This window comes from Monodon monoceros, unplaced genomic scaffold, assembly GCF_005190385.1.
Source record: "Monodon monoceros isolate NGI ecotype Baffin Bay Population unplaced genomic scaffold, NGI_Narwhal_1 Super_Scaffold_10, whole genome shotgun sequence".
Lineage (NCBI taxonomy): Eukaryota > Metazoa > Chordata > Mammalia > Artiodactyla > Monodontidae > Monodon > Monodon monoceros.
In genome coordinates, this window is record NW_021703766.1 from 11,944,713 (window position 1) to 11,970,325 (window position 25,613).

Here is a 25,613-nt window from a genome sequence, read left to right on the forward strand (position 1 = left end):
AGAACCAATGTCCATGGACAGTTTACAACTGTGCCTTCCATCAGGGAAGGGCTTCCTAATGTTCCGTTAGTACGTCAAGGTCATTTTTTCTCAGAGCCTTGCACTGGCTATTTCCTCTGCCAAGAACGCCCTTCCCCACACAGGTGGGTGGCTGCCTCCTCCATATAGAAACCAGTTCTGCTCCTGTCTTCTTAAGGTGCCATTTCCCAACCACCAAGGGCTAGTGACTGTGCTTACTGCATCCCTCTCTACTCCTCTGCCCTACACATGGCCTCATAGCACTCATCCTCCCTGAAATCATTTTACTTCCATGTTTGTTCCTTGTCTGCATTTTCCTCTGAATTGTAAAGGTTGTTAAGACAGATATCTTACTCCTGCTGAGCCCTCTCTCCTGTCTGGCACATGTGAGGCATTCATTAAGGACCTGGGGAATTGAGTAAGAAATGAAAAAAGTGAATCCAGTGAGAAGACCTGAGACCTCAGATCTGTCTAAACTACAGAGTAAGGCCGTTCTGGGCCTCCCAGTGCAGGACCCACACACCTGCAGATGCCTCCTTAGAGCCTTACCTGGGACCCTGTTGTTCCCCGCTGCCCACACATCCCCTGAGGAGCCCTGGCTTTGTCTTACAGACTGCCCCACCTTCATGTACGGGTGATGGGCCAGCCTCTTTGAGGTCCACCCCTAACATTAATGTAGGTCATGGAGATGGCTGGGAACCCCAAGGTTGTGGGAAAAGAGGACAGAGATGCTAAGGAGAAAGACATGGTGGGGTGGCCACTGGACTCCTAAACCACAGTTGAGCAGCAAAGAGCTTGGGTGCTTTTGTGGTAAAGGAAAAACCACAGGACCCTGGGGACCTAGACGGTTTCACTGGCTTGGAGAGTCCCTAGCGAGGAGGCAGGAAAGTACCAGCACTCACCAGGTCGTCCCTGAGTGTGGTAACTAATGTCTGTGGGCGAACAAGTCAACGAAGCACAGAGCGCCATATAACCCCTCATGGCTATCTTCGAGAAAGGGAATTGCATTGTCCGCAGAGGTGAGGAAACCGAGGTTCAAACAAGCTCCAGATCACACAATATTCACAGTTGGTGTACAGCTCAGGCTCTAAAACCAGACTGGGGACCAGTCTCACCTCTGCACCTTCCTAGCTGGGTACTCAGGACATATTCTTGTAACTCTTCATCCCCTCGACTTCCTTAACTCTTAGCTTAGCTGAGGGTTGTTGTACAGGTTAAATAAGATGAAGTTATGTAAAACTCTTGGCACATGGTAAACCCTCGTGTAAGCTGCTCTTTTTATCATCACAAACTAAGCTAATGACATACCTGGCACTGAATCTGGGACCTCTACCACCAAATCCTATTCACTTCCCACACTCAAAAACAGTTTGCCTGTGTTTAAACTGTGTTTGCCTTATAGACTGCTTCAAAGTGTTGAGAGTATGAGGATCTTTCCTGGAGGGAAATGGTAAGCATCATTCACTCAGGAGGAGGGACTGAGAGTAAATCAGCTGGGGCCAGGTGTGTGCAGGTGGGCAGCACAGGAGCGCACTCTTCAGGGGCAGATTCAGCCATCGATGGGGACATGGTAGGAGAGAGGTTCAGCAGAAAGCTCTGAGTGCAGATGGCAAGAACTGCCCCTGGGGTGAGGGATACCAGGGGTGGAGGGGGCATTTCTGGCTCAGCATGAGAGGTAGAGAAATGTTGGGAAATTCACTAACACATGTGATCCCAACTAGTCCCCTAGGAGATACTTTCTGTACCTTTGAAGCTTACTATTGAAATAAATGTGAGTGGATACCTTAGGTAGTATTAGAATAAACATTTGGGGACTTCTCTAAAATGATAGCAGATAAATGTCAGCGAGTGATTCCCCCACCACTGCGCTGCCCTGAACACTCACATTCACTAATTTGTGGCACCATGTGATGTCACCACATTTGAGTTTGAGCCTCTATTCAAGTTCAGAGTGTGGAGATGTTTCTGTCTCACTTCCAGCCATTGGTGACCTGCAGAACACCCACTGCTCCATGTGGGAACTTGATAGGATCGTGATCCTCAGTACTCTAAAACCATAGATTACTCAGCATGAGTCTCAAAATTAAGTGTTCTCTTGGCACTCTATTTGTAGGTGGTATAATGACAGTATCTTTGTTCTTGTTAACAAGGCCACTAAAATAATCAGAAACACAGCAAGAACTTTGTCTTTCTTCTGAAATAATTTTTCTTTGCTTTCCTGCTATTATTTAAGTGATCACACAGTATCTCAAATGGAGAATTAATACAATTATAACGTATAGGGTAGAGTTTTGTAAATGTTCATTATATAAAATATGAATTATACGGGTAATTTGTCCTCATATTATCTGCTTTCTGGGCAGCACAGAGAGAATATTTTTGTCAGTACTATTTAGTCTAGAAACACATTTTTTTCTCTCTTTTGATGTAATTTTGGACTTTCTTACCATTGTTTTCACTACTGTTGCTAAGTAACTGTACATTTGCTCAAGTTGAAGCTTGAGAGAATTATAATTTCTAAGATGGTGCTTCAAAACTGGATTTCATTAGGGAGTAAATTTGGTGAGTGCCTTGTTTTCTTTTCCTCTATAGCTAGACTGTGTAAGGACAGTATTTTGGTGATGGATATTTATTAATATCCCGTAACTAGTGAGAGTTTATCGTGAGTGGTCTTACGACGACTAGAGAGATTTGAAAGACAATGTTTACTTCTGTGTCCCAAGAACTGGATTGACTCTAGTTATAAGACTAATATAGTTAACTAAGTTATTTTTGGTTCAAAAAGAAAGTAGTCTGTGAAAACTTTTAGAGGCCAAGCCTTACTTCCTTCAGTACCCATCTATCCATCCTGTGTTTAGTGTATAAACAGCATTGAGGAGACCTGCTCTGTGGATTCAGCCACCTTCGTCCTTCAGCCTCAGAATCCAGCTCTGCACAAAGATTACCAATATGGAATGGGAGGTTTCACCCAGTTTCACCATTTTTTTCCTACGCCACCCTATTCCATGCCCCCCACCCACTGCTGACCCACCGTAACCCTGATGAACATCTCTAAGAACCAGCCTTTCAGGGTGCACACTTTAGTGAATGAGAATGTAGGTGAAATAGAGTCACTGTGATGCATAAGAAGGACTCTGAACTCAGATTCAACCTTGAGATTCTTCACCCTCCAAACCCAGCCAGCCCAAGGCCAAATTATGTTGATGAAAATATTTTTTTAGGCCCGCTGATTCCCATTTCTGTTCTAATACCCTTCACCTCTCCCTCGCCACCCCAAGTCTTGTCTTGGGAATGGAAAGGACCTCAGCCAAGCTGTCGACCCTCCCCCACTTCCCAGTGGCCATCTCCATCCTCAGCCACTGATTGGCCAACCCAGTGACAGTTGGAGCTGATGTTCACAGACAGTTTAGAACTCTGCCTTCCACCAGGACAGAGCAAGGGCACATGGTCCAGGAGGCACAAGCCCCCGCTGAGGACCAGCCTGCCATGACTGGGCCTTGGGAACCCCTACCTCTCTCGGGATCATTTTCCACTCGCCACTGCAGACTGCCATGAGACGTAAGCAAGGTTGTGTGCAGCCAGCTGCCCTTCAAACCTCACAGCATTGTCGGTGCCCAGGTCATCCATGTCACAGGCAGAGACAACCATCTACACCAGCTGGGCTATAGCAGGCCCCCTTCCCAACGACCTGAGGTCCTTCAGAATGGCTGATCTGAATGAGGTGGTAGAGTCTAGGAATAAATGTATTTTGTTGTTCAAATTAACAGAATACAGACCACTTCCTGGTCTTGTGGAGAAGAGCATAAAGCATGCAGTAGTGCATGTCTCTGACCTTGGCCACGGGTGAGTGAGACTACTATCAATTCTACTTTAAAAAATAAAATTTCAAAGTGTCTCTTATTTGGTTTTGATGGAAAAAATTTTCACATATTGAGGTACGGGGAAGTCGTTCTGTCTTTCACATGATTTAACTTGAACTTTATGCTAACTAGAGTAGCTTGTTTTGTGGCCCATCGAACATGTACAGTACATCTGCTTTAACCATTAAAGAAAAGAATGCATTCAAAAATCAGAATGGAGTAAGTGTGGTTCAGGTGTCCAAACTAGAGCCAGGTGGCCATTGTGGATGTCGTTTCAGACAAGTTCCTGCATCACTGAGAACTCGAAATTTCTGAACTGGATGAATTCAAGGCCACCACCAGCCGTTCTCAAAACAGTATCTGCTAGCAGCTGCCAGCTGCAACCTTGTGGTCTCAAGGTCTTCACTTGTAAGTACACAACTATTTCAGACTCCAACCAATCCTTACTTGACAAGCACCCTTACTTCTTGCCAGCTTCAGTCCTAATTCTTGACAAACAACTTATGTAGTTTTGTGAGTTTTGCCTTTATAAGCCTCCCCATTCTGTAGTCCAGCAGAGCACAATTCAAGTGCTTCTGGAATCTGTATCTCCCAGATTATAGTCCTCAGTTTGGCTCAAATAAAACTCTTTTCTATTCCCTTTATAGATTGTTTGTTGATTATTTCAGTCAACAATTTATTATTTTTTGTCACACGGTTATTATTTGGGGTGGGGGTGGGAATAGTAGACCGAAGAAAGCACCCTCCCCCCACAGCCAAAGAAGCATTGTTAGTTTTTAGTTGTATCATGACATTTTGCCTGATCATACAACTGAAGTTTTTCTTTGATCACATTGAATCATGAATGCTTTTGAGTTTGGCAGATATGTCCCCAACTAACCCAAGTATATGGGGTCTCCATCAGTTGATGCATTTTCATCCTAGGTGATGTTCTAGGATGTCTCTGCCTAGAGCCTTCCTGATGCAGCCCGTACCTAAGCGGATTTCCCATATAGGCTGGCCCTGGCCCTCTGCTCCCCTGAAATGACCCAAGATGAGATCTGACCCCTGGACACATCGCTGAGTATTGATTTACCTGAAGTGTCCCTCAATGTCAAATGTGCCTGGGTGACTTCATGGTGTCCAGGACAAGCCCAACTCGGGTCCAGGCAAATTACCTCCCAGCAAAGATCTGTCTCTCAGCACACTGTTCTGGGCACTATGTCCACCATTCTCTTTTTTATCCTATTTGCAATTTTGTCTTTCCTTATAACTGTGGTTTTTATTCCTCTTGATGTAATAGGCATAAGTTTATGAATTTTGAATTATGGTTGACTCCAACTTAGGGATGTCTTAGAATTGGATCTTGTGGGGGAAAGGCATGTAGCAAATGAATATACATTCCATAGTAAACTGAAAGCTATTCAGCATGATTTCATGGTTTGTTCTAAAAACAAAACAAAAAAAAATCTTTTTCCTGTTAAATAAATAATTGTACTAACCATGGAACCTTAAAACAAAATCTGGAATCTGAGTTTCAGAGACAGCCTTTTTTTTTTTTGGCTGCGCCGAGCGGCTTATGGGATCTTAGTTCCCTGACTAGAGACTGAACGTGCCATGGCAGTGGAAGCACTGAGTCCTAATCACTGGACTGCCAGGGAATTCTCCAGACAGACTTCTCTTTAATGACACTTTTGTACTTCCTCAGTAAAATGGAAGATGTGTGAATAATTAAGAAAAATAAAATTAGAAAAGAGGAGAGAGTTTAGAATCGAAGGTTGATTATTTGGATAGACTATTTGTTTTGTATTCCTTCCAACTGATAGAATATTTAGGACACATCAGGTTTCAGAAAGGCAAGTGGTATTTTTCTTAGACAAAATAACAGAAGAATATTATCAGGATATATAAGTGTTCTGTAAATAAATATACATGCATCTATATTCATATTCATATACATAATGTGTTATATCCTTAGGAATATTAAGAAAGTGCTACACTTGATTATTTCTCAATGTGAAGTGTGTGCTATAATGAATGCAAGGTTAGAGATAAGAATATGTGATCTGACATAAAAGTTGGTAGTAAAGGAAATCTTAAGGTCTAAATACCACTACGAAGGTTTTGGCTACATATGTCAAGTTTTCTAGGTTTTAGCCTAAAGTAATATTACCCAAGGATCTGAAATTGTCTCCCAGGTCATTAGCATCCCAGCCATGGCAGCTTAACCAATTTATTCCTGGGAAAATGTTGTTAGTGTGCCATGATTATATGCATATGAAACAGTTCTGAAAAGGACCCCAGGACTGAATAAGAAGAAATATATTTCACGTGTACTCAGTTTCATTGTATTAAAGTCTCTATTCTTGGGGATTTCACATTTTATTTGAACTTCTTAATTTGAATGTTAGAAATAAAATATACGGAAGGATAAATTAGGAGTTTGGTATTAACATATACACATTCCTATATATAAAATGGGTAACCAACAAGGACCTACTGCATAGCACAGGGAACTATACTCAGTATTTTGCAATAACCTATAAGGGAAAACAATCTGAAAATATATATATATAATATATATATAAAATGTATATAACCTACTGTAACCCTGATGAACATCTACATTCTCATTCTCTACATTTACATATATAAAATATATATATAAAACTGAATCACTGTGCTGCACACCTGAAACTAACACAACATTGTAAATCAACTATACTTCAATTTTTAAAAGTAATAATTTTTTGAATAAAATATAATTAATATATTAAAACCTACTTACATGTCTTCCTGAAGCACCCAGACAGCAAGAGGCCTCAGATTTTAGAACAGCAGAATTCAGTGGTATGTTGATTTTTATCAAGTCTGGGAGTCAAGAGGAAAGTAGCATGAAGAGCTTGGAAAACCAGAATGATGTTAAAGCATTAGAAGAATAGAAGGGTAGATTTAAATGATATAATAATTATAATTTTAATGAGTAAATAATTAACAAAAGTTAAACATGAATTATAATTTAATGTTCTAATGGTAAACATACAGTAAATTTCAATTTTCTTAACATTATATCATCTGGGCTTATAATATTGATATTGGGTTATGAAATAATTATTAATTCTCTAATAATAAAATCTATTTTATAAATACAATAAATATGTAGTACTATTAAAATATTAATAGAAACTTAATTTTGAATTTAAAATGTTTTATTAATACCAATATTACATTAGTGATTGATAAAATATTATATTTTCATATTCTTTTAGGGTAATACTTTCCAAGTTTATAATTAATACTTATATAGAATCATATATAGTATCTGTTGGCCAATAAATAAAGTGATGTTCCTTATACTGATGTCATTTTCCATTTGACTGAACAAAGAAAGTGAATGTACTCCCTCTGGTGAGAGCACCAGAATCACAACTAACTGCTGAACAATCATCGACAGGAAGACGCTGGAACTCACCAAAAAAGATACCCCACATACAAAGACAAAGGAGAAGCCACAATGAGACGGTAGGAGGGGCGCAATCACAATAAAATCATATCCCATCACTGCTGGGTGGGTGACTCACAGACTGGAGAACACTTATACCACAGAAGTCCACCCACTGGAGTGAAGGTTCTGAGCCCCACGTCAGGCTTCCCAACCTGGGGGTCAGGCAATGGGAGGAGGAATTCCTAGAGAATCAGACTTTGAAGGCTAGCGGGATTTGATTGCAGGACTTTGAGAAGACTGGGGGAAACAGACTCCACTCTTGGAGGGCACACACAAAGTAATGTGCGTATCAGGACCCAGGGGAAGGAGCAGTGACCCCATAGGAGACTGAACCAGACCTCACTGCTGGTGTTGGAGGGTCTCCTGCAGAGGCAGGGAGTGGCTGTGTCTCACTGTGAGGACGGGGACACTGGTGGGAGAGGTTCTGGGAAGTACTCCTTGGTGTGAGCCATCCCAGAGTCTGCCATTGGTCCCACGAAAGAGCCTGGGTAGGCTCCACTGTTGGGTCACCTCAGGTCAAACAACCAAACAGGGAGGGAACCCAGACCCACCCATCAGCGGACAAGTGGATTAAAGTTTTACTGAGCTCTGCCAACCAGAGCAACAGCCAACTCTATCCACCACCAGTCCCTCCCATCAGGAAACTTGCACAAGTCTCTTAGATAGCCTCATCCATCAGAGGACAGACAGCAAAAGCAAGAAGAACTACAATTCTGCAGCCTGTGGAAGGAAAACCACATTCACAGAAAGACAGACAAAATGAAAAGGCAAAGGACTTTGTACCAGATGAAGGAACAAGATGAAACCCCAGAAAAACAACTAAATGAACAACCTTCATAGGCAACCTTCCAGAAAAATAATTCAGAATAATCATAGTGAAGATGATCCAGGACCTCAGAAAAAGAATGGAGGCAAAGATCGAGAAGATGCAAGAAATGTTTAACAAACACCTACAAGAATTAAAGAACAAACAAACAGAGATGAACAATACAATAACTGAAATGAAAAATGCACTAGAAGGAATCAATAGCAGAATAACTGAGGCAGAAGAACGGATAAGTGACCTGGAAGACAGAATGGTGGAATTCACTGCTGCAGAACAGAATAAAGAAAAAAGAATGAAAAGAAATGAAGACAGCCTAAGAGACCTCTGGGACAAAATTAAACACAACAACATTCACATTATACGGGACCACAAGGAGAAGAGAGAGAGAAAGGACCCGAGAAAATATTTGAAGAGATTATAGTCGAAAAGTTACCTAACATGGGAAAGGAAACAGCCACCCAAGTCCAGGAAGCACAGAGAGTCCCATACAGGATAAATCCAAGGAGAAATACGCCGAGACACATGGTAATCAAATTGACAAAAATTAAACACAAAGGAAAAATTGAAAGCAGCAAGGGAAAAATGACAAATAACATACAAGGGAACTCCCATAAGGTTAACAGCTGATTTCTCAGCAGAAACTCTACAAGCCAGAAGAGAGTGGCATGATATACTTAAAGTGATGAAAGGGAAGAATCTACAACCAAGATTACTCTACGCTGCAAGGATCTCATTCACATTTGATACAGAAATCAAGAGCTTTACAGACAAGCAAAAGCTAAGAGAATTCACCACCACCAAACCAGCTCTACAATAAATGCTAAAGGAACTTCTCTAAGTGGGAAACACAAGGGAAGAAAAGGACCTACAAAAACAAACACAAAACAATTAAGAAAATGGTAATAGGAACATACGTATAAATAATTACCTTAAATGTAAATGGATTAAATACTCCAACCGAAAAACACAGGCTCACTGAATGCATACAAAAACAAGAGCCATACATATGCTGTCTACAAGAGACCCACTTCAGACCTAGGGACACATACAGACTGAAAGTGAGGGGATGGAAAAAGATATTCAATGCAAATGCAAATCAAAAGAAAGCTGCAGGGGCTTCCCTGGTGACACAATGGTTGAGAGTCGGCCTGCCAATGCAGGGGACACAGGTTCGTGCCCTGGTCCAGGAAGATCCCACATGCCGTGGAGCGGCTGGGCCCGTGAGCCATGGCCACTGAGCCTGCATGTCCGGAGGCTGTGCTCTGCAACAGGAGAGGCCACAACAGTGAGAGGCACATGTACCAGAAAAAAAGAAAGCTAGAGTACCAATACTCATATCAGATAAAATAGACTTTAAAATAAAGAACGTTAGAAGAGACGAGGAGGAACACTACATAATGATCAAAGGATCAATCCAAGAAGAAGATATAACAATTATAAATATATATGTACCCAACATAGGAGCACCTCAATACCTAAGGCAACTGCTAACAGCTTTAAAAGAGGAAATTGACAGTAACACAGTAATAGTGGGGGATTTTAACACCTCACTTACACCAATGGACAGATCATCCAAACAGAAAATTAATAAGGAAACACAAGCTTTAAATGACACAATAGACCAGATAGATTTCATTGATATTTATAGGACATTCCACCCAAAAACAGCAGATTACACTTTCTTCTCAAGTGCCCATGGAACATTCTCCAGGATTGATCACATCACGGGTCACAAATCAAGTAGCTTCAAGATGGTGGAAGAGGGCTTCCCTGGTGGTGCAGTGGTTGAGAGTCCTCCTGCTGAGGCAGGGGACACAGGTTCGTGCCCCGGTCTGGGAAGATCCCACATGCTGCGGAGTGGCTAGGCCCGTGAGCCGTGGCCGCTGAGCCTGCACGTCCAGAGACTATGCTCCGCAATGGAAGAGGCCACACCAGTGAGAGGCCCGCGTACTGCAAAAAAAAAAAAAAACCTATGGGATGCAGCAAAAGCAGTTCTAAGAGGGAAGTTTATAGCAATACAATCCTATCTTAAGAAACAAGAAACATCTCAAATAAACAACCTAACCTTGCACCTAAAGCAATTAGAGAAAGAAGAACAAAAAAAACCCAAACTTAGCAGAAGGAAAGAAATCATAAAGATCAGATCAGAAATAAATGAAAAAGAAATGAAGGAAACAATAGCAAAGATCAATAAAACTAAAAGCTGGTTCTTTGAGAAGATAAACAAAATTGATAAACCATTAGCCAGACTCATCAAGAAAAAAAGGGAGAAGACTCAAATCAATAGAATTACAAATGAAAAAGGAGAAGTAACAACTGACACTGCAGAAATACAAAGGATCATGAGAGATTACTACAAGCAACTATATGCCAATAAAATGGACAACCTGGAAGAAATGGACAAATTCTTAGAAATGCAGAACCTTCTGAGACTGAACCAGGAAGAACTAGAAAATATGAACAGACCAGTCACAAGCACTGAAATTGAAATTGTGATTAAATATCTTCCAACAAACAAAAGCCCAGGACCAGATGGCTTCACAGGCGAATTCTATCAAACATTTAGAGAAGAGCTAACACCTATCCTTCTCAAACTCTTCCAAAATATAGCAGAGGGAGGAACTCTCCCAAACTCATTCTATGAGGCCACCATCACCCTGATACCAAAAACAGACAAAGATGTCACAAAGAAAGAAAACTACAGGCCAATATCACTGATGAACATAGATGCAAAGATCCTCAACAAAATACTAGCAAACAGAATCCAACAGCACATTAAAAGGTTCATACATCATGATCAACTGGGGTTTATTCCAGGAATGCAAGGGATATACGCAAATCAATATACACAAATCAGGCTTCCCTCGTGGCACAGTGGTTGAGAGTCCACCTGCTGATGCAGGGGACACGGGTTCGTGCCCCAGTCCAGGAAGATCCCACATGCCGCGGAGCGGCTGGGCCTGTGAGCCATGGCCTCTGAGCCTGTGCGTCCAGAACCTGTGCTCCGCAACGGGAGAGGCCACAACAGTGCGAGGCCCGCGTACTGTAAAAAAAAAAAAAAAAAAAAAAAACGAAAAAAATATATGCAAATCAATCAATGTGATACACCATATTAACAAATTGAAGGAGAAAAAGCACATGATCATCTCAATAGATGCAGAGAATGGTTTTGACAAAATTCAACACCCATTTATGATTAAAACCCTCCAGAAAGTAGGCATACAGGGAACTTTCCTCAACATAATAATGGCCATATATGACAAACCCACAGCCAACATTGTCCTCAATGGTGAAAAATTGAAACCATTTCCACTAAGATCAGGAACAAGACAAGGTTGCCCACTCTCACCACTCTTATTCAACATAGTTATGGAAGTTTTAGTCACAGCAATCAGAAAAGAAAAAGAAATAAAAGGAATCCAAATCGGAAAAGAGGAAGTAAAGCTGTCACTGTTTGCAGATGACATGATACTATACATAGAGAATCCTAAAGCTGCTACCAGAAAACTACTAGAGCTAATCAATGAATTTGGTAAAGTAGCAGGATACAAAATTAATGCACAGAAATCTCTAGCATTCCTATAAACTAATGATGAAAAATCTGAAAGTGAAATTAAGAAAACACTCCCATTTACCATTGCAACAAAAAGAATAAAATATCTAGAAATAAACCTACTAAGGAGACAAACGATCTGTATGCAGAAAATTATAAGACACTGATGAAAGAAATTAAAAATGATACAAATAGATGGAGAGATATCCCATGTTCTTGGATTGGAAACATTGTAAAAATGACTCTACTACCCAAAGCAATCTACAGATTCAATGCAATCCCTATCAAACTACCAGTGGCATTTTGCACAGAACTAGAAGAAAAAATTTCACAATTTGTATGGAAACACAAAAGACCCCGAATAGCCAAAGCTATCTTGAGAAAGAAAATCGGAGCTGGAGAAATCAGGCTCCCTGACTTCAGACTATACTACAAAGCTACAGTAATCAAGACAATATGGTACTGGCACAAAAACAGAAATATAGATCAACGGAACAGGATAGAAAGCCCAGAGATAAACCCACGCACCTGTGGCCAACTAATCTATGAAAAAGGAGGCAAGGATATACAATGGAGAAAAGAAAGTCTCTTCAATAAGTGGTGCTGGGAGAACTGGACAGCTACATGTAAAACAATGAAATTAGAACACTCTCTAACACCATACACAAAAATAAACTCAAAATGGATTAGAGACCTAAATGTAAGACTGGACACTGTAAAACTCTTAGAGGAAAACATAGGAAGAACACTCTTAGACATAAATCACAGCAAGATCTTTTTTGACCCACCCCCTAGAGAAATGGAAATAAAAACAAAAATAAACAATGGGACCTAATGAAACTTAAAAGTTTTTGCACAGTAAAGGAAACTACAAACAAGACGAAAAGACAACCCTCAGAATGGGAGAAAATATTTGCAAACTAATCAACGGACAAAGGATAATCTCCAAAATATATAAACAGCTCATGCAGCTCGATATTAAAAAAAACAAACAACCCAATCCAAACATGGGCAGAAGACCTAAATAGACATTTCTCCAAAGAAGACATACAGATGGCCAAGAAGCACATGAAAAGCTGCTCAACATCACTAATTATTAGAGAAATGCAAATCAAAACTACAATGAGGTGTTACCTCACACCAGTTAGAATGGGCATCATCAGAAAATCTACAAACAACAAATGCTGGAGAGGGTATGGAGAAAAGGGAACCCTCTTGCACTGTTGGTGGGAATGTAAATTGATACAACCACTACGGAGAACAGTATGGAGGTTCCTTAAAAAACTAAAAATAGAATTACCATATGATCCAGCAATCCAACTACTGGGCATATACCCAGAGAAAACCATAATTCAAAAAGACACATGCACCCCAATGTTCACTGCAGCACTATTTACAATAGCCAGGACATGGAAGCAACCTAAGTGCCCATCAACAGATGAATGGATAAAGAAGATGCGGTAAATATATACAATGGAATATCACTCAGCCATAAAAAGGAACGAAATTGGGTCATTTGTAGAGATGTGGATGGATCTAGAGACTGTCATCCAGAGTGAAGTAAGTCAGAAAGAGAAAAACAAATATCGTATATTAACACATATATGTGGAACCTAGAAAAATGGTACAGATGAACCAGTGTGCGGGGCAGAAATTGAGACAGATGCAGACAATGTATGGACACCTAGCAGGGAAAGTGGCAGAGGGGGGAGGGTGTGATGAATTGGGAGATGGGGATTGACATATATATACCAATATGTATAAAATGGATAACTAATAAGAACCTGCTGTATAAAAAAATAAATAAAATAAAATGCAAAAAAAGAAAAGAAAGTGAATAACCTGGAAATGAATGGATGTTTTTGAGATATTTTTTGTTTTTAGTTTTTGTGGGACGCAGGCCTCTCACTGCTGTGGCCTCTCCCGCCGCGGAGCACAGGCCCCGGACGCGCAGGCCCAGCGGCCATGGCCCACGGGCCCAGCCGCTCCGCGGCATGCAGGATCCTCCCGGACCGGGGCACAAACCCGCGTCCCCTGCGCTGGCAGGCGGACTCCCAACCACTGCGCCACCAGGGAAGCCCTGTTCTTCACTTTTTAATAAACAAATAGATTAGAATCTGGGTAACTAAATCCAGAAAGGTCATTGTTTTACTTTCTTCCTAAAGTACAAATAAACATCTTCTCCAGGATTAAGGAAACACTTGGACAGATTCACTCTTTTCTCCCACACGTAGGCAACATCCCAAGTCTCTATCCCCTAAATCCAAGAGATTCCTTCATTTTCTGCACATCAGATGACCACCTGAGCAAACAGCTTCCCATGATTTTCATCATGGTGGGTCCTGTCCTATGTACGGTACCTCCTTCACACCTGACAAAAGGACAAGTCCCTTGGAATTCTTCCTTTAGAAAATGGATTTCATGCCCTTCTAAATTTCACAAAAATTTACTGCAGTTGAAAAAAAAAACAGGGTTGGAGGAGGCTATTAAACAAAATTATAACAAATGGGTTTCTGGAAATGTTCAGATAATTGTTTTTTTAAAAAAAAAGACAACTGTGGTCATAGAACTTAAAGATACAAAAAGCAAATCTGTATATCCATCACCTTAGTCTCAATTATGTCATTGTAATATGTGACCTTAAACACTAATGACTCACCTATTTCTCACTCATCCTTCTGGGATTCAGGTTAATGGTATCATTATCTAGGACCAAGAAGGCGCATGGTAGTGAGAAGAGAACGATGGTCCCAAAGATGGAGGATTCTGCTCAGAGATGGCACAGGCTGCCTCATTAAATCCATTCATATTTCACTGGCTGAAAGAAATCACAAGGCAAAGACTGAAATCAACAATTTGGAAAGTATAAGCCTTTTGGAAGACATGGCCTGATTGGGCTGGTGCCATGAAATATTCAGTCCCTATAAAATATATTGCACAGGGGCTTCCCTGGTGGCGCAGTGGTTAAGAATCCGCCTGCCAATGCAGGGGACATGGGTTCAAGCCCTGGTCCGGGAAGATCCCACATGCCGCGGGGCAACTAAGCCCGTGAGCCACAACTACTGAGCCGGCGTGCCTGGAGCCCGTGCTCCACAACAAGAGAAGCCACCGCAGTGAGAAGCCCCTGCTCCCGCAACTATAGAAAGCCCGTGGGCAGCAACGAGGATCCAACGCAGCCAAAATAAATAAAATTTATTTAAATAAATAAATAAAATATATTGCACGGGACTTTCCTGGTGGCACACTGGTTAAGAATCCACCTGCCAATGCAGGGGACACAGGTTCGATCCCTGGTCCAGGAAGATTCCACATGCCGCGGAGCAACTAAGCCCATGAGCCACAAATACTGAGCCTGCACTCTAGAGCCTGTGAGCCACAGCTACTGAGCCCACATGCTGCAATTACTGAAGCCCATGTGCCTAGAGCCTGTGCTCTGCAGCAAGAGAAGCCACAGTAATAAGAAGCCCATGCACCGCAACAAAGTGTAGCCCCTGCTCACCGCAACTAGAGAAGGCCCACACAGAGCAACGAAGACCCAACACAGCCAAAAATCAATCAATCAATAAAATTTAAAAAAAAAGAAATGTCTTTTTAAATTTTTATTTATATTGCAGTCCATCTATTTGGTCAAAATTATTGGCTTCTATCCCTAAAGTACACAGAATAATCTTACCCTTCTCCACCAGGCACAGTATGAAAGATTTTTCCAAACACAGTTAGGACTCAAAGCCCAACACCTCCATTCACACTCAAAGCAGCTGAAAGATCCAGATATAACTCTTCCTCATCAAAATATCAAAGAACAAAAGCCCATGCTATGAACTAGTTGGAACATGGACTGGATCAACGTAATATCCTGCCATGATATGGAAGAAGAGGAGGGACACTGCACCCATTGAAACGTAGCAACAGCAAGATTCAGATGGGGGGATGTTTTGAGGAAGAGCTCCCTTTAGCTGAGAATGCTTTTCCCCCTAGTTAGGTCAATGTCTGAATCCTAGATGAAGTCCCTACACCAGATACTCGGATGTCTTCTATGTTGCTTGGCCTTATTTGTAGGGGCATTAGAGGCTATAGCTCTTTGAGGGTTTTACCATCTGGATATAATATGAGCGGGTGCAGTTCACAAAATATTGTTTTTATCCAAGCTAAGTTTCTTTTAGTTAAAGCATGTGAATTTTCTGGTAATCCCACACGTATATGTCAACAAAGGAAAACACACACAATTAAAGATGAATTAACCTATCTAATTATATCTATTTCCAGGTGCAATTAGCCCATCCCCCAATTCATTGTGCCTAATTTTTCTGTTTCTCATCTTAAATATCTTGAGCTTATCAGTGTCTGTGGCAAAAGCACATACCATTTTTTTTCTGGTGACAGTTTATAGTAATGCTGTCTTAAATAATAGAAGAATGATTGGTAGAAGTTATAATGCAATCACTGCTTTAAACCAAAGGTTTTAAGCCACAACCCAGGTTTTATTTTTGCTTTTTTTTAACTGTGTAAACTTTTTGTTAGAAAATATGTCTCCAAGTTCGTATTTCCTCATATAAATGATACAAAGTCTGCTTGTACACGTTATCTTGCAGTTCATACAATCTTTCTATCCCCTTCCATTTTTCCTGTTAAGGAACACATTTCTTTCTGAGCTCATTTCTCTCTAGCTGTTCCCAAGGCAATAGTAGCCAACAGCACATGAGTCTTGACAGAGATATTCTGTTGTCTTTAAGTCAAGGCATAGAGTATTTGTCGCATTTCCTGCCTTCCAGTTTTTCACAGCTGACGTTTACCAGAAAAAATTTACAGCAGCAAAATTTACAGTTGCCATCTTTTCAGGATTCAATAAATTTTTCCATCACCCATGGTCTAGCCCCATGACAAATCCACATATATATTTTTTTCTTGTTAAAGTCATCACTTCAAAGTAAATAATTTAATAATTGTATCAGATGATTGTATTCAACCAGAGAAGCAGAATCAGTGTGTATGTGGAGATTTATTGCAAGGAACTGGCTTATGTGACTGCAGAGAAGGCTTGGCAAGTCTAAAATCCGTAAGGCAGATTAGAACTCTTGGGCAAGAGCTGATGCATCTATCAATAGGCAGAATTTCTTCCTCTCAGTGAAGCCTTCACTCAGTCCTTCTGGCCTCTCAGATGATTGACTTAGGCCCACCCAGATTATATAGGATAATCTCCCTTAGTCAAGTGATTATGAACTTTAATCACATCTACAAAATACCTTCACAGAAACTCCAAGTAGGTGAGTGTTTGAATTACTGGGTCTGTAGCCTAGCCATACTGACACAAAACTGACCAGCTCTGTTCATACCTTGTCAACCTGGAAACCATACACATCTCCTGAAACCATAAATAATTTCCAAATAAAGATAATAACAAAGTGGTATTTCTGCCTAATATGGTGCAACTATCATGCCTACAAGAGAAACATGCTAATCCTTTCCCCAAAGAGGATGCAACATCCTTGGCTGATGTGAATACTTCTCCTTTGATGCCCCTTAAATACGGTGATTTAATGTTAATTATTATTAATACATCTTATATTGGATCATCAGGGAATAAGAGCAGGAAGAAAGCAAAATATTTTGTTAATATTTATACAAACATATTCATAGTGCAATCCTCATAATTAGTATATCCTCATTTATGCAAATGGTCACATGGTAATAGCTGGTATTTGTAACTTTTCTTCTGTTAGGGAACCGTTGACTAAAACTGCCCGCCTTGGCCAGGTATGATGATAACCGCTTACCTGAGTTGTCTCACAATAGGAGGTCCTGATAAAGAATGAAGTGCAACTAACCAGAATTCAGGAGGGGCCAAAAGGAGGAGGGAGGAGATGATGTGTCCTGCCAACCTCCCAGAAGCCCTCACACTGAAATCCATCTTGACTGAGAGATGGGTGCGCCACCAGGAAGGACCCTGAGTCAGACGAAATATGGGCCAATCAAGATGACTGGCCAGAGACAACCTGGAAACTAACCCCATTACCATAAAACCTGAGACAGTGAGCCCCACAGGGTCCTGCTCAGTTTCAGTACCAACATCTGTATCATTTAGTGTTCAATCAGAGAAACAGAATCAGTAGCATTCTGAACTCAATTCACATAGGGAACTTGTGAAATTATATACATACTTGTGTGTGTACATACATACATACATATACACAAATAAAGACATTTATTAAATGGAAATGGCTTATACAATTTTGGGGACTGGCTAGGCAAGAATGAGATTTCTAGGGTAGGCTCTTTGGAAGGGCAGGCTGAAAGCCTCTGGCAGGAGATGAAGCTGCTGTCCATAGGCGTGATTTCTTTTCCTTCAGGAATGCACCCAGATTTGCTCTTAAGACTTTTCGCTGATTGCATCAGCCCCACCCAGATTATCGAGGATAATCTCCTTTACTTAAATCCAACTGATTATATAATTCAATTTATAGAATACCTTCACAGCAACACCTAGATCAGTGTTTTTTTTTAACAACTGTGGAATATAGAATAGCCAAGGTAACACATAAACCCTACTAACAATAATGGAAAGAAATTTGTTTCAGTAAGGGCTAAGGAAAACAGGGAGCCTACAAAGTGAATAGGAATATTGATCTAATATTAAAATAATATCATCAAGCCAAAATAATTAAGAAACAGGAGTACTAAAAATTATAGAGAACAAAGCATATAATATATATTGATACATACATATGTACTATGTAAAGTAGAAAGCACAGATTCTAAGTCATATTTGGGGAGATATTATAATAGATGCAAAATTAGAATCTGTATTTCTTCTTAACCTGATTACTTCAAGTCTCTTCCGAAAAGTGTTAAATATTTAATGAAGGGATTAAATAGGAGGGTATTTAAGAAATGGGTGGGTCGCTCTGGGTGTTTTATAAATCCTGTGTCTTGCTTAGTTGTCCACTCATCTCTGCAGAATCTGGATACCTCTTCCCAAGATGGATTTGAACAGCACTGCAAGTGGTAAATTCTCATCTGTGTTTTGCTCTCTTCTTTGATAATGCCACATGCTTTGTTTATTTTCCAGAGTTTATAAAAAGTAAAATCCCAATTATGATTAGAGGAATAGGTTGTTGAAGCAGGGGCTGTTTTGCAGTGATAAGTTGTATCAGGGGATTGATGGGTGCTTTGAAGTGAGAGAATGCAATTTCAAATTTAAGAGACAGCCATGAGTCCCATATGTGGGTTTTCAAAAGTCTTAAAGTTAACACTTTAAATGGAGAAATATATATATGGAATACATAATATTTTACATTTAGTTTATATCTAATAATTTAACATTTTATATTTATTTAAATGTATTTTATCATAAAGTATCAGTTTTGTGTATTGTATTTAATTTATCCTTTTAATGTTTTTCTTGTTTTTGTTTTAATGTTTTACTTGTTTCATTTATTTCCATTTATTTTCCTAACTCCTATTTTCTTTGCATGTAATTTTGTGGATTTCTAGTAACTTCTTCCTTTGGTAACTCAGAGATGACAGACTGTCATTTTTTCTATTATATATATATTTGACCTGTATGTCTCCAATTTTTTCTTTTGGCCACGCCGGGCTGCTTGTGGGATCTTAGTTCCCCAACCAAGGATTGAACCCAGATCCTTGGCAGTGAGAGCATGGAGTCCAAACCACTGGACCACCAGGGAATTCCCATGTCTCCAATTTAGAATGACTTTAGGTATATCGCTAAAGTAAAAATACAGAATAATCATTGGATCTACAGACTTTCAACCTGAAGTAAGATATATGCTCACCCAGTTTTTAATCCATAAACATATCCTTCATAATTCTCCCCATTTTCTCTTCATCAGACATACTATTACAAAAAGAAACCTGGCAAGGCAAGATTATTTACAACCAGAGTCAAAAGAATATCCTCCAAGCATGGTTTGAACATGACCCTTACCCTGAAAAAGCTAACAGGAAACAACTGGCCAAGGAAATTGGCATTCCAGAATCTAAAATTCAGGTTAGTATCAGGTTTCTATTTCATTATCTGTCAGGTTCAAGGTAAAGAGAAAGGCCAAGCTTAGCACTGGCAGGTGATTCTCTTATGTTGGGTATGTTTCCTAAAGGTTTTTCCTGTTAAATAATATTTAAAACAAAATAAAAACAAGAATTACCTCTTTTACCAATGGTAGAAAACTGTTACTTCTTTTACCAATTGGTTAGGGGCATTCACTCTTGGAGAAAAGAATATACTGGTTGAGGCTCTCCAATAGGAGATAATTAAATCAACTTTTGAGATTTAGAGATTATAGGAAATTGGATCACTATGATAATGATATGGTATCAAGTACTGGAATATATACAGCAGAATAATGATTAATATATAATTATGAGGAAACTGTGGGGTAAGCACTCATGTAAATTCCCAATTCTCAAGCTAGTTTTTTTTTTCACTAATATCTGAAATGTGATTCATTCACAGGAGTGTATGAAGTAAAATCCCATATTGTATCATTTTGAATAGAACTACTGATGTAAAAATAAAAATAAACTGGATTTCTTCAGTCAGCAAAGAGATAGCTGTAAATAATACAATTATACCAACTGAAACAGTATTGAAATCAATAAAGGTCAATAAAAAAGGTGCTTTCAGAGGAGAATAATGAGTTCAGATTTTTGTTATCAAAAATAGTCTCCAGGGGCTTCCCTGGTGGCGCAGTGGTTGAGAGTCCGCCTGCCGATGCAGGGGACACAGGTTCGTACCCCGGTCCGGGAGGATCCCACATGCCGCGGAGCGACTGGGCTCGTGTACCATGGCCGCTGAGCCTGCGCGTCCGGAGCCTGTGCTCGGCAATGGGAGAGGCCACAACAGTGAGAGGCCCGCGTACCGCAAAAAAAAAAAAAAAAAAAAAAAAGTCTCCAATAAGTCACTATATATAAGGGCATCAGTCTGAGGGGACGCTGGGGAGAAGAAAAGTTCCCCTTTTCTTAATGCATTTGTTTCAGGTGTAGGAAACAGTTTTCCCACATCCCAGAATAAATTGCACTTTGGGGGACTATCTAGTGATTAGCTGCATGAGAGGTACTAGGCCCATTTGAACTGAGGTGGAGGATGGCAAGTCCAGGAAACAATGTAGGATGAGGATGGTTCTGCAACTGTGTTCAGTAACTTACTCATTAGTTTCCAGTTTCCACTTGGGCTTAAGACTTCTTATTGGAAAATATTTTTATTAATTAATTTAAAGAACAGATATAACCTTTTAGCACAATGCCTGGGATATGAGTGCTACATCAGATATTGGTTATAACTGACACCCTAATCTTACCATGAATTATCAAATTATCAAAATAAAACACTCAGAAATACTTAGAAAGTACCTTGCAATGTCAACTCCAGTAATGAGGAAACAAGCAGAATACAATTGGCTATGTTAGTGATAATAGTTTTAAAGCAAGATATATGGGGTCCCTAGGAGTTTCATTATCTATTGCTGACTATGGGATGAAATAAGTAAAAGTGTAGGTGAGTTAGCCCTGCTCTTGACTATGGCTAATTCTACTGCCCTACATAAAGAAATTCTTTTCTAAGATCAATCCCATATGTACTGTGTATTATGAAATGGTATTCTAATGAAAAGTTGATACAACACAAGGGAGAGAGAGAGAGATTGATTTCCTTTGAGAGAACTACACTGTTTTGGATACCCTGAGGATGACCATACAAGAAATGCTAACTTGAGTTGAGAGCAGATTGTAATACCATCCTGAACTGTATGCTAATAACAGCATCAATCCCAGGATAATACATCGTCTTTCTCTTAGGGATATTATCCCAAGAGCAGTTGATCAATTAGTTTTAACTGCATTGATATTTGGAATGACACAGACTGAGTTATATGACTTTCACATCGTCTTTTCCCACTCAGATTTGGTTTAAAAACCACAGAGCAAGACAGAGCCGATTGGGGTTCAGCTCCTCCTTAGGAGAAGACCAAACCCATGGACAGAACCAGCCTCAGCCTTATACTCAAGGTAAGAACCCACCAGTCCAAATGCAGTTCATCAGTGGGTCCCATTGAGAGGGGAATCAATTCTGCATGTTGTGCCCAAATTCTCCACAAAGAATCCTTAGTTTTGGAGCCAGTTACAGCTTGTTCTGAGTAACCTAAGGTCATCAATATAAGCATGGTCCCACAGTGGCTGGGATAGACAGGTTCTGAGCAAGAAAGGCTTTGGACTTTTTGGTCCTACTGCTCTAAGCAGGGCAACATCCTCCTCTTCTGTCATCTCAGGGGGATTCAGAGGGTGTAAGAGGTCAGCACTATCTTCCCAAGTTTGAGTTTCCAGCTTGAATGCAAAAATGTCCTAAAAACCCTTTTGTCCCTGCGTTCTCTTTTAGAATACTTACCAAAAGGAGCCACACAAGACCACACATCTATTCCAAGATCTCAATCAAACATTCTAGTTCAAGCCTTCAAGAGGAACCAATTCTTTGATATTGCAAACAGGAAAACACTAGCCAAACAGGCATTCCAGAAACGGGAATTCAAGTAAGTTTTATGTCTATGGCAGCAAATATCCCTAACCCATTAAACGATGTTACCTCGACTGGTTGCTGGAAAACCTTGACTAACCTAGATTACCACAGCAATCGAGGACAAAGGCCTGGGATAGTAAACACCTGGCATTGCAAGTCACATTCCTGCAAAAGGAAGAATTTTCTAATCAAATCGTCAGTGGTGCATCTATTCAGAATCACCAGCAGCAAAACTGTGGGAAAATGTGAAAGTTGATGCCTGTTTTGAGAACACTCTTGTTAGGTTTTCTAAAGCTTGGCACTGCTGTCATTTTGGGCCAGACAATTCTTTCTTGGGAGGGGCAGTCCATGCCAGGTATAGTGTTTTTCAGCATTCCTGGCCTCTACCAACTAGATATCCTGCCCATCTCTCCTTAGCCCACTTTTAACACCCCCCCAAAAATCTACAAGCATAGTCAAATAGGGGAACAAAAGCACCCTCATTAGTACCTTCTTCTACCTAAGCTATGGGGATAGTGGTTCCGTATATATTCAACACTCATGACTAGGAAGCATGTTCATAGGTCTATCAGCACAATGACCCTCATAAACACTTATCTGTGTTTATTAATCCTTATTCAGATTTATACACGTTTACAAGGTATGTGTTCCTGTGCAAACACTGATTAATAGGAGGAAAATGTCAACCTCGTCAAGAGACCTTGTTCCCTGATCCATCGTTGAAATTGAAGGGTGGATCCTAAAGCATATGCCTTTTTAGCCAGAGTTTCAATTCATCTATAGTTGATTGCTGAATGTGCTATGACTTAAATCTATGTGTTTGTATGTATGTATATGTATACGTATACATACATAAACACACATATATATACACACATACTTATGCATATGCACATATATACGTGTCCACACACATATGTACATATATACACATACTGAACACATGAACAAGGGCAATTAATTTCATATATATATATATATTATATATGTGTATAGACACACACACACACACACACACCTCTTGAGATTTGGGCCTATATAATAGGCCCTTTGCTTTACACAGTTTGAGAACAGCCAGAATCGCTTGTCTTATGATATCCATGTCTCTGTTTTTCTCACGGAGATGTGGTTTCAGGACCCAAGATCTCTGTACCCTGGGCAGAGCACAAGTGAGACTGTGAATTCCTTGGTAGATGGCCCAAATGGGAGACCTGGTATGACAGCTCAGCAGCACGAAATTGACCTATGTACTCTCCCAGGCAGATGTCATCATTTTGCTTCCTCCAGTTCTTTCAGCAGGAGCCAACCATTTCTACCTGTTCTTCTCCCATCCCACGTATCCTCTGTCCCTTGTGTGATCCAAGGACAAAGTGTCATGATGCAGCCCATGCAGGCTGTGCAGAGAGGAGAGAACTCTCCCTCTACTCTAACAGTTGGGAATTATGTGCTAGTACTGCTGACTATGGGAGGAGACCCAGATACTCAGTACCCCTTCTGGCCCCAATACCAAGAACGCCAGGATCACCAAGAACAGACTGACATGGGAGTACTGCAGTTGGAAGACTATTCTCAGCCTCAAGCTGAGCACAAAAAACCACCACCACAGGATCTGAGCCAGGTGGACATATCTTACTTTCTGCAGTGGTGGGATGAGTGCTGCCAGGCTCTGATTGCAGAGCGGGATCCTCAAAAAGGGACCCACTGAGACAGACTGGTGGCCACAGCACAGAGTCAGCTGGAGAACCATCTCGTGCCCTCAGCCAACCACACCAGCAATATATAGAAACCTCAAGAAGGCTTTAGGTCAACTCCTGCCATCCACAGATTGTCAGTAAAAGGTACAAACTTTTTTGAATCCTGATCCACAGGAAGAGGACCCTCCAGGATTTTCAGGTTCTTCTGAACACTTTGCAAAGCTCACCAGGACTTGAGCTTCAGGAGGAAGAAGATAGCATTCTGAACCTGATCCAGTCCTCCTTTCTTTTGATGCAGATCACAGCAATTTAAAGAACAATGAATAAGGAGGTCATCCTGTCAGAGGCAAAACTAAAGCAGGGGGAAGGAAAAACCACTTGGAAACCCACATGGAGGTTGTTTTTCTTGTGGGCAGTGGTTATCTTCTATACTCCACTAAGCGAAGGATTGTTTCCAAGCTCTACACTGCCTATGGAAGCACCATGGGCACTAGGTGGTGGACATGTCTGCTGAATTCTTCCAGAAAAAAAGTATTTTACTCAAGAATATGACCTTCTCTCTGTAATCACCATGTCCTCCACGGTCTGGAAAACCCACAAACTGTAACCTAACTCAGGTGAGAATAGATCTCTGAGGGACATATTAGAACTTCTTTCCCTCCTGGCATCATGAGAGGGCAAACTTGAAATTAGTTCATTGTGTAGAAAACGAAGGGATGCTGTACTTCCTGATGATGTGAGCTCATAAAAGTGAGCTTTTCCCCAAAGCTCCGAGGGTTTAAACTGGGAACTAGATACTACCTCAGCATCCATCATTACGGGAATGATTAAATGGATTAGGACAAATCCATAATACTGAGTAATCTTCACTTAGAAGCGTATTTTTACTTTGACTATTTAAAACATACAAAAAATTACAAGGAAATTATAATAGCAATACCATATCATCACTGAACATAGTCTAATGATGCTAATATTTCCACTTTTTTAGTTTTTTGTATATATTTGCATATATGTATATATATATGTCCATAATATTTCTCCTCTTATTATAAATACATTATACGTTCATCTAAAACCTGGGACGACCATTCTCATTCTCAGTCTTCCCCCTTCTTTTGAAAAGGTAAATTCTGAAAACAGATTTTGGTATATGCGGGTTTACTTGGCAATAAAAATGTCTTTAAAAAATATCACTTCTGGGCTTCCCTGGTGGCACAGTGGTTGAGAGTCCGCCTGCCGATGCAGGGGACACGAGTTCGTGCCCCAGTCCGGGAAGATCCCACATGCCGCGGAGCGGCTGGGCCCGTGAGCCATGGCCGCTGAGCCTGCGCGTCCAGAGCCTGTGCTCCACAAGGAGAGAGGCCACAACAGTGAGAGGCCCGCGCACCGCAAAAGAAAAGAAAGAAAAAAACATCACTTCTTTGTTCATTTTATCAATTTGCTTTCTGTTTTGTCATATTTGCTTTGTTTACTTTCCATATGAAGGTGTTGAAAGAAGATCAGTACGCATACATCTAGTTCTACAAAGATACCAGTTTTGCACAAATATAGTCGTGAGGTGGACATCCTTCTGGTATCTGGGTGCGTTACATGCAAGAGTTCTCTAGATGTTTATACACTGAAGCACAAGTGCCAGAATATTCCAACATC

General features: G+C 40.5%; 1 protein-coding gene across 1 annotated transcript; it reads left to right on the plus strand.

Annotated features, from left to right (window-relative positions):
- Positions 1 to 997: 997 nt before the first annotated feature.
- On the plus strand, positions 998 to 23,971 carry DUXB (double homeobox B). The gene is given in 6 exon segments (XM_029205311.1): positions 998 to 1,037; positions 19,592 to 19,749; positions 21,656 to 21,761; positions 22,129 to 22,245; positions 22,248 to 22,279; positions 23,330 to 23,971. Coding segments are annotated over 6 exon segments (1,095 nt in total).
- Positions 23,972 to 25,613: the final 1,642 nt, after the last annotated feature.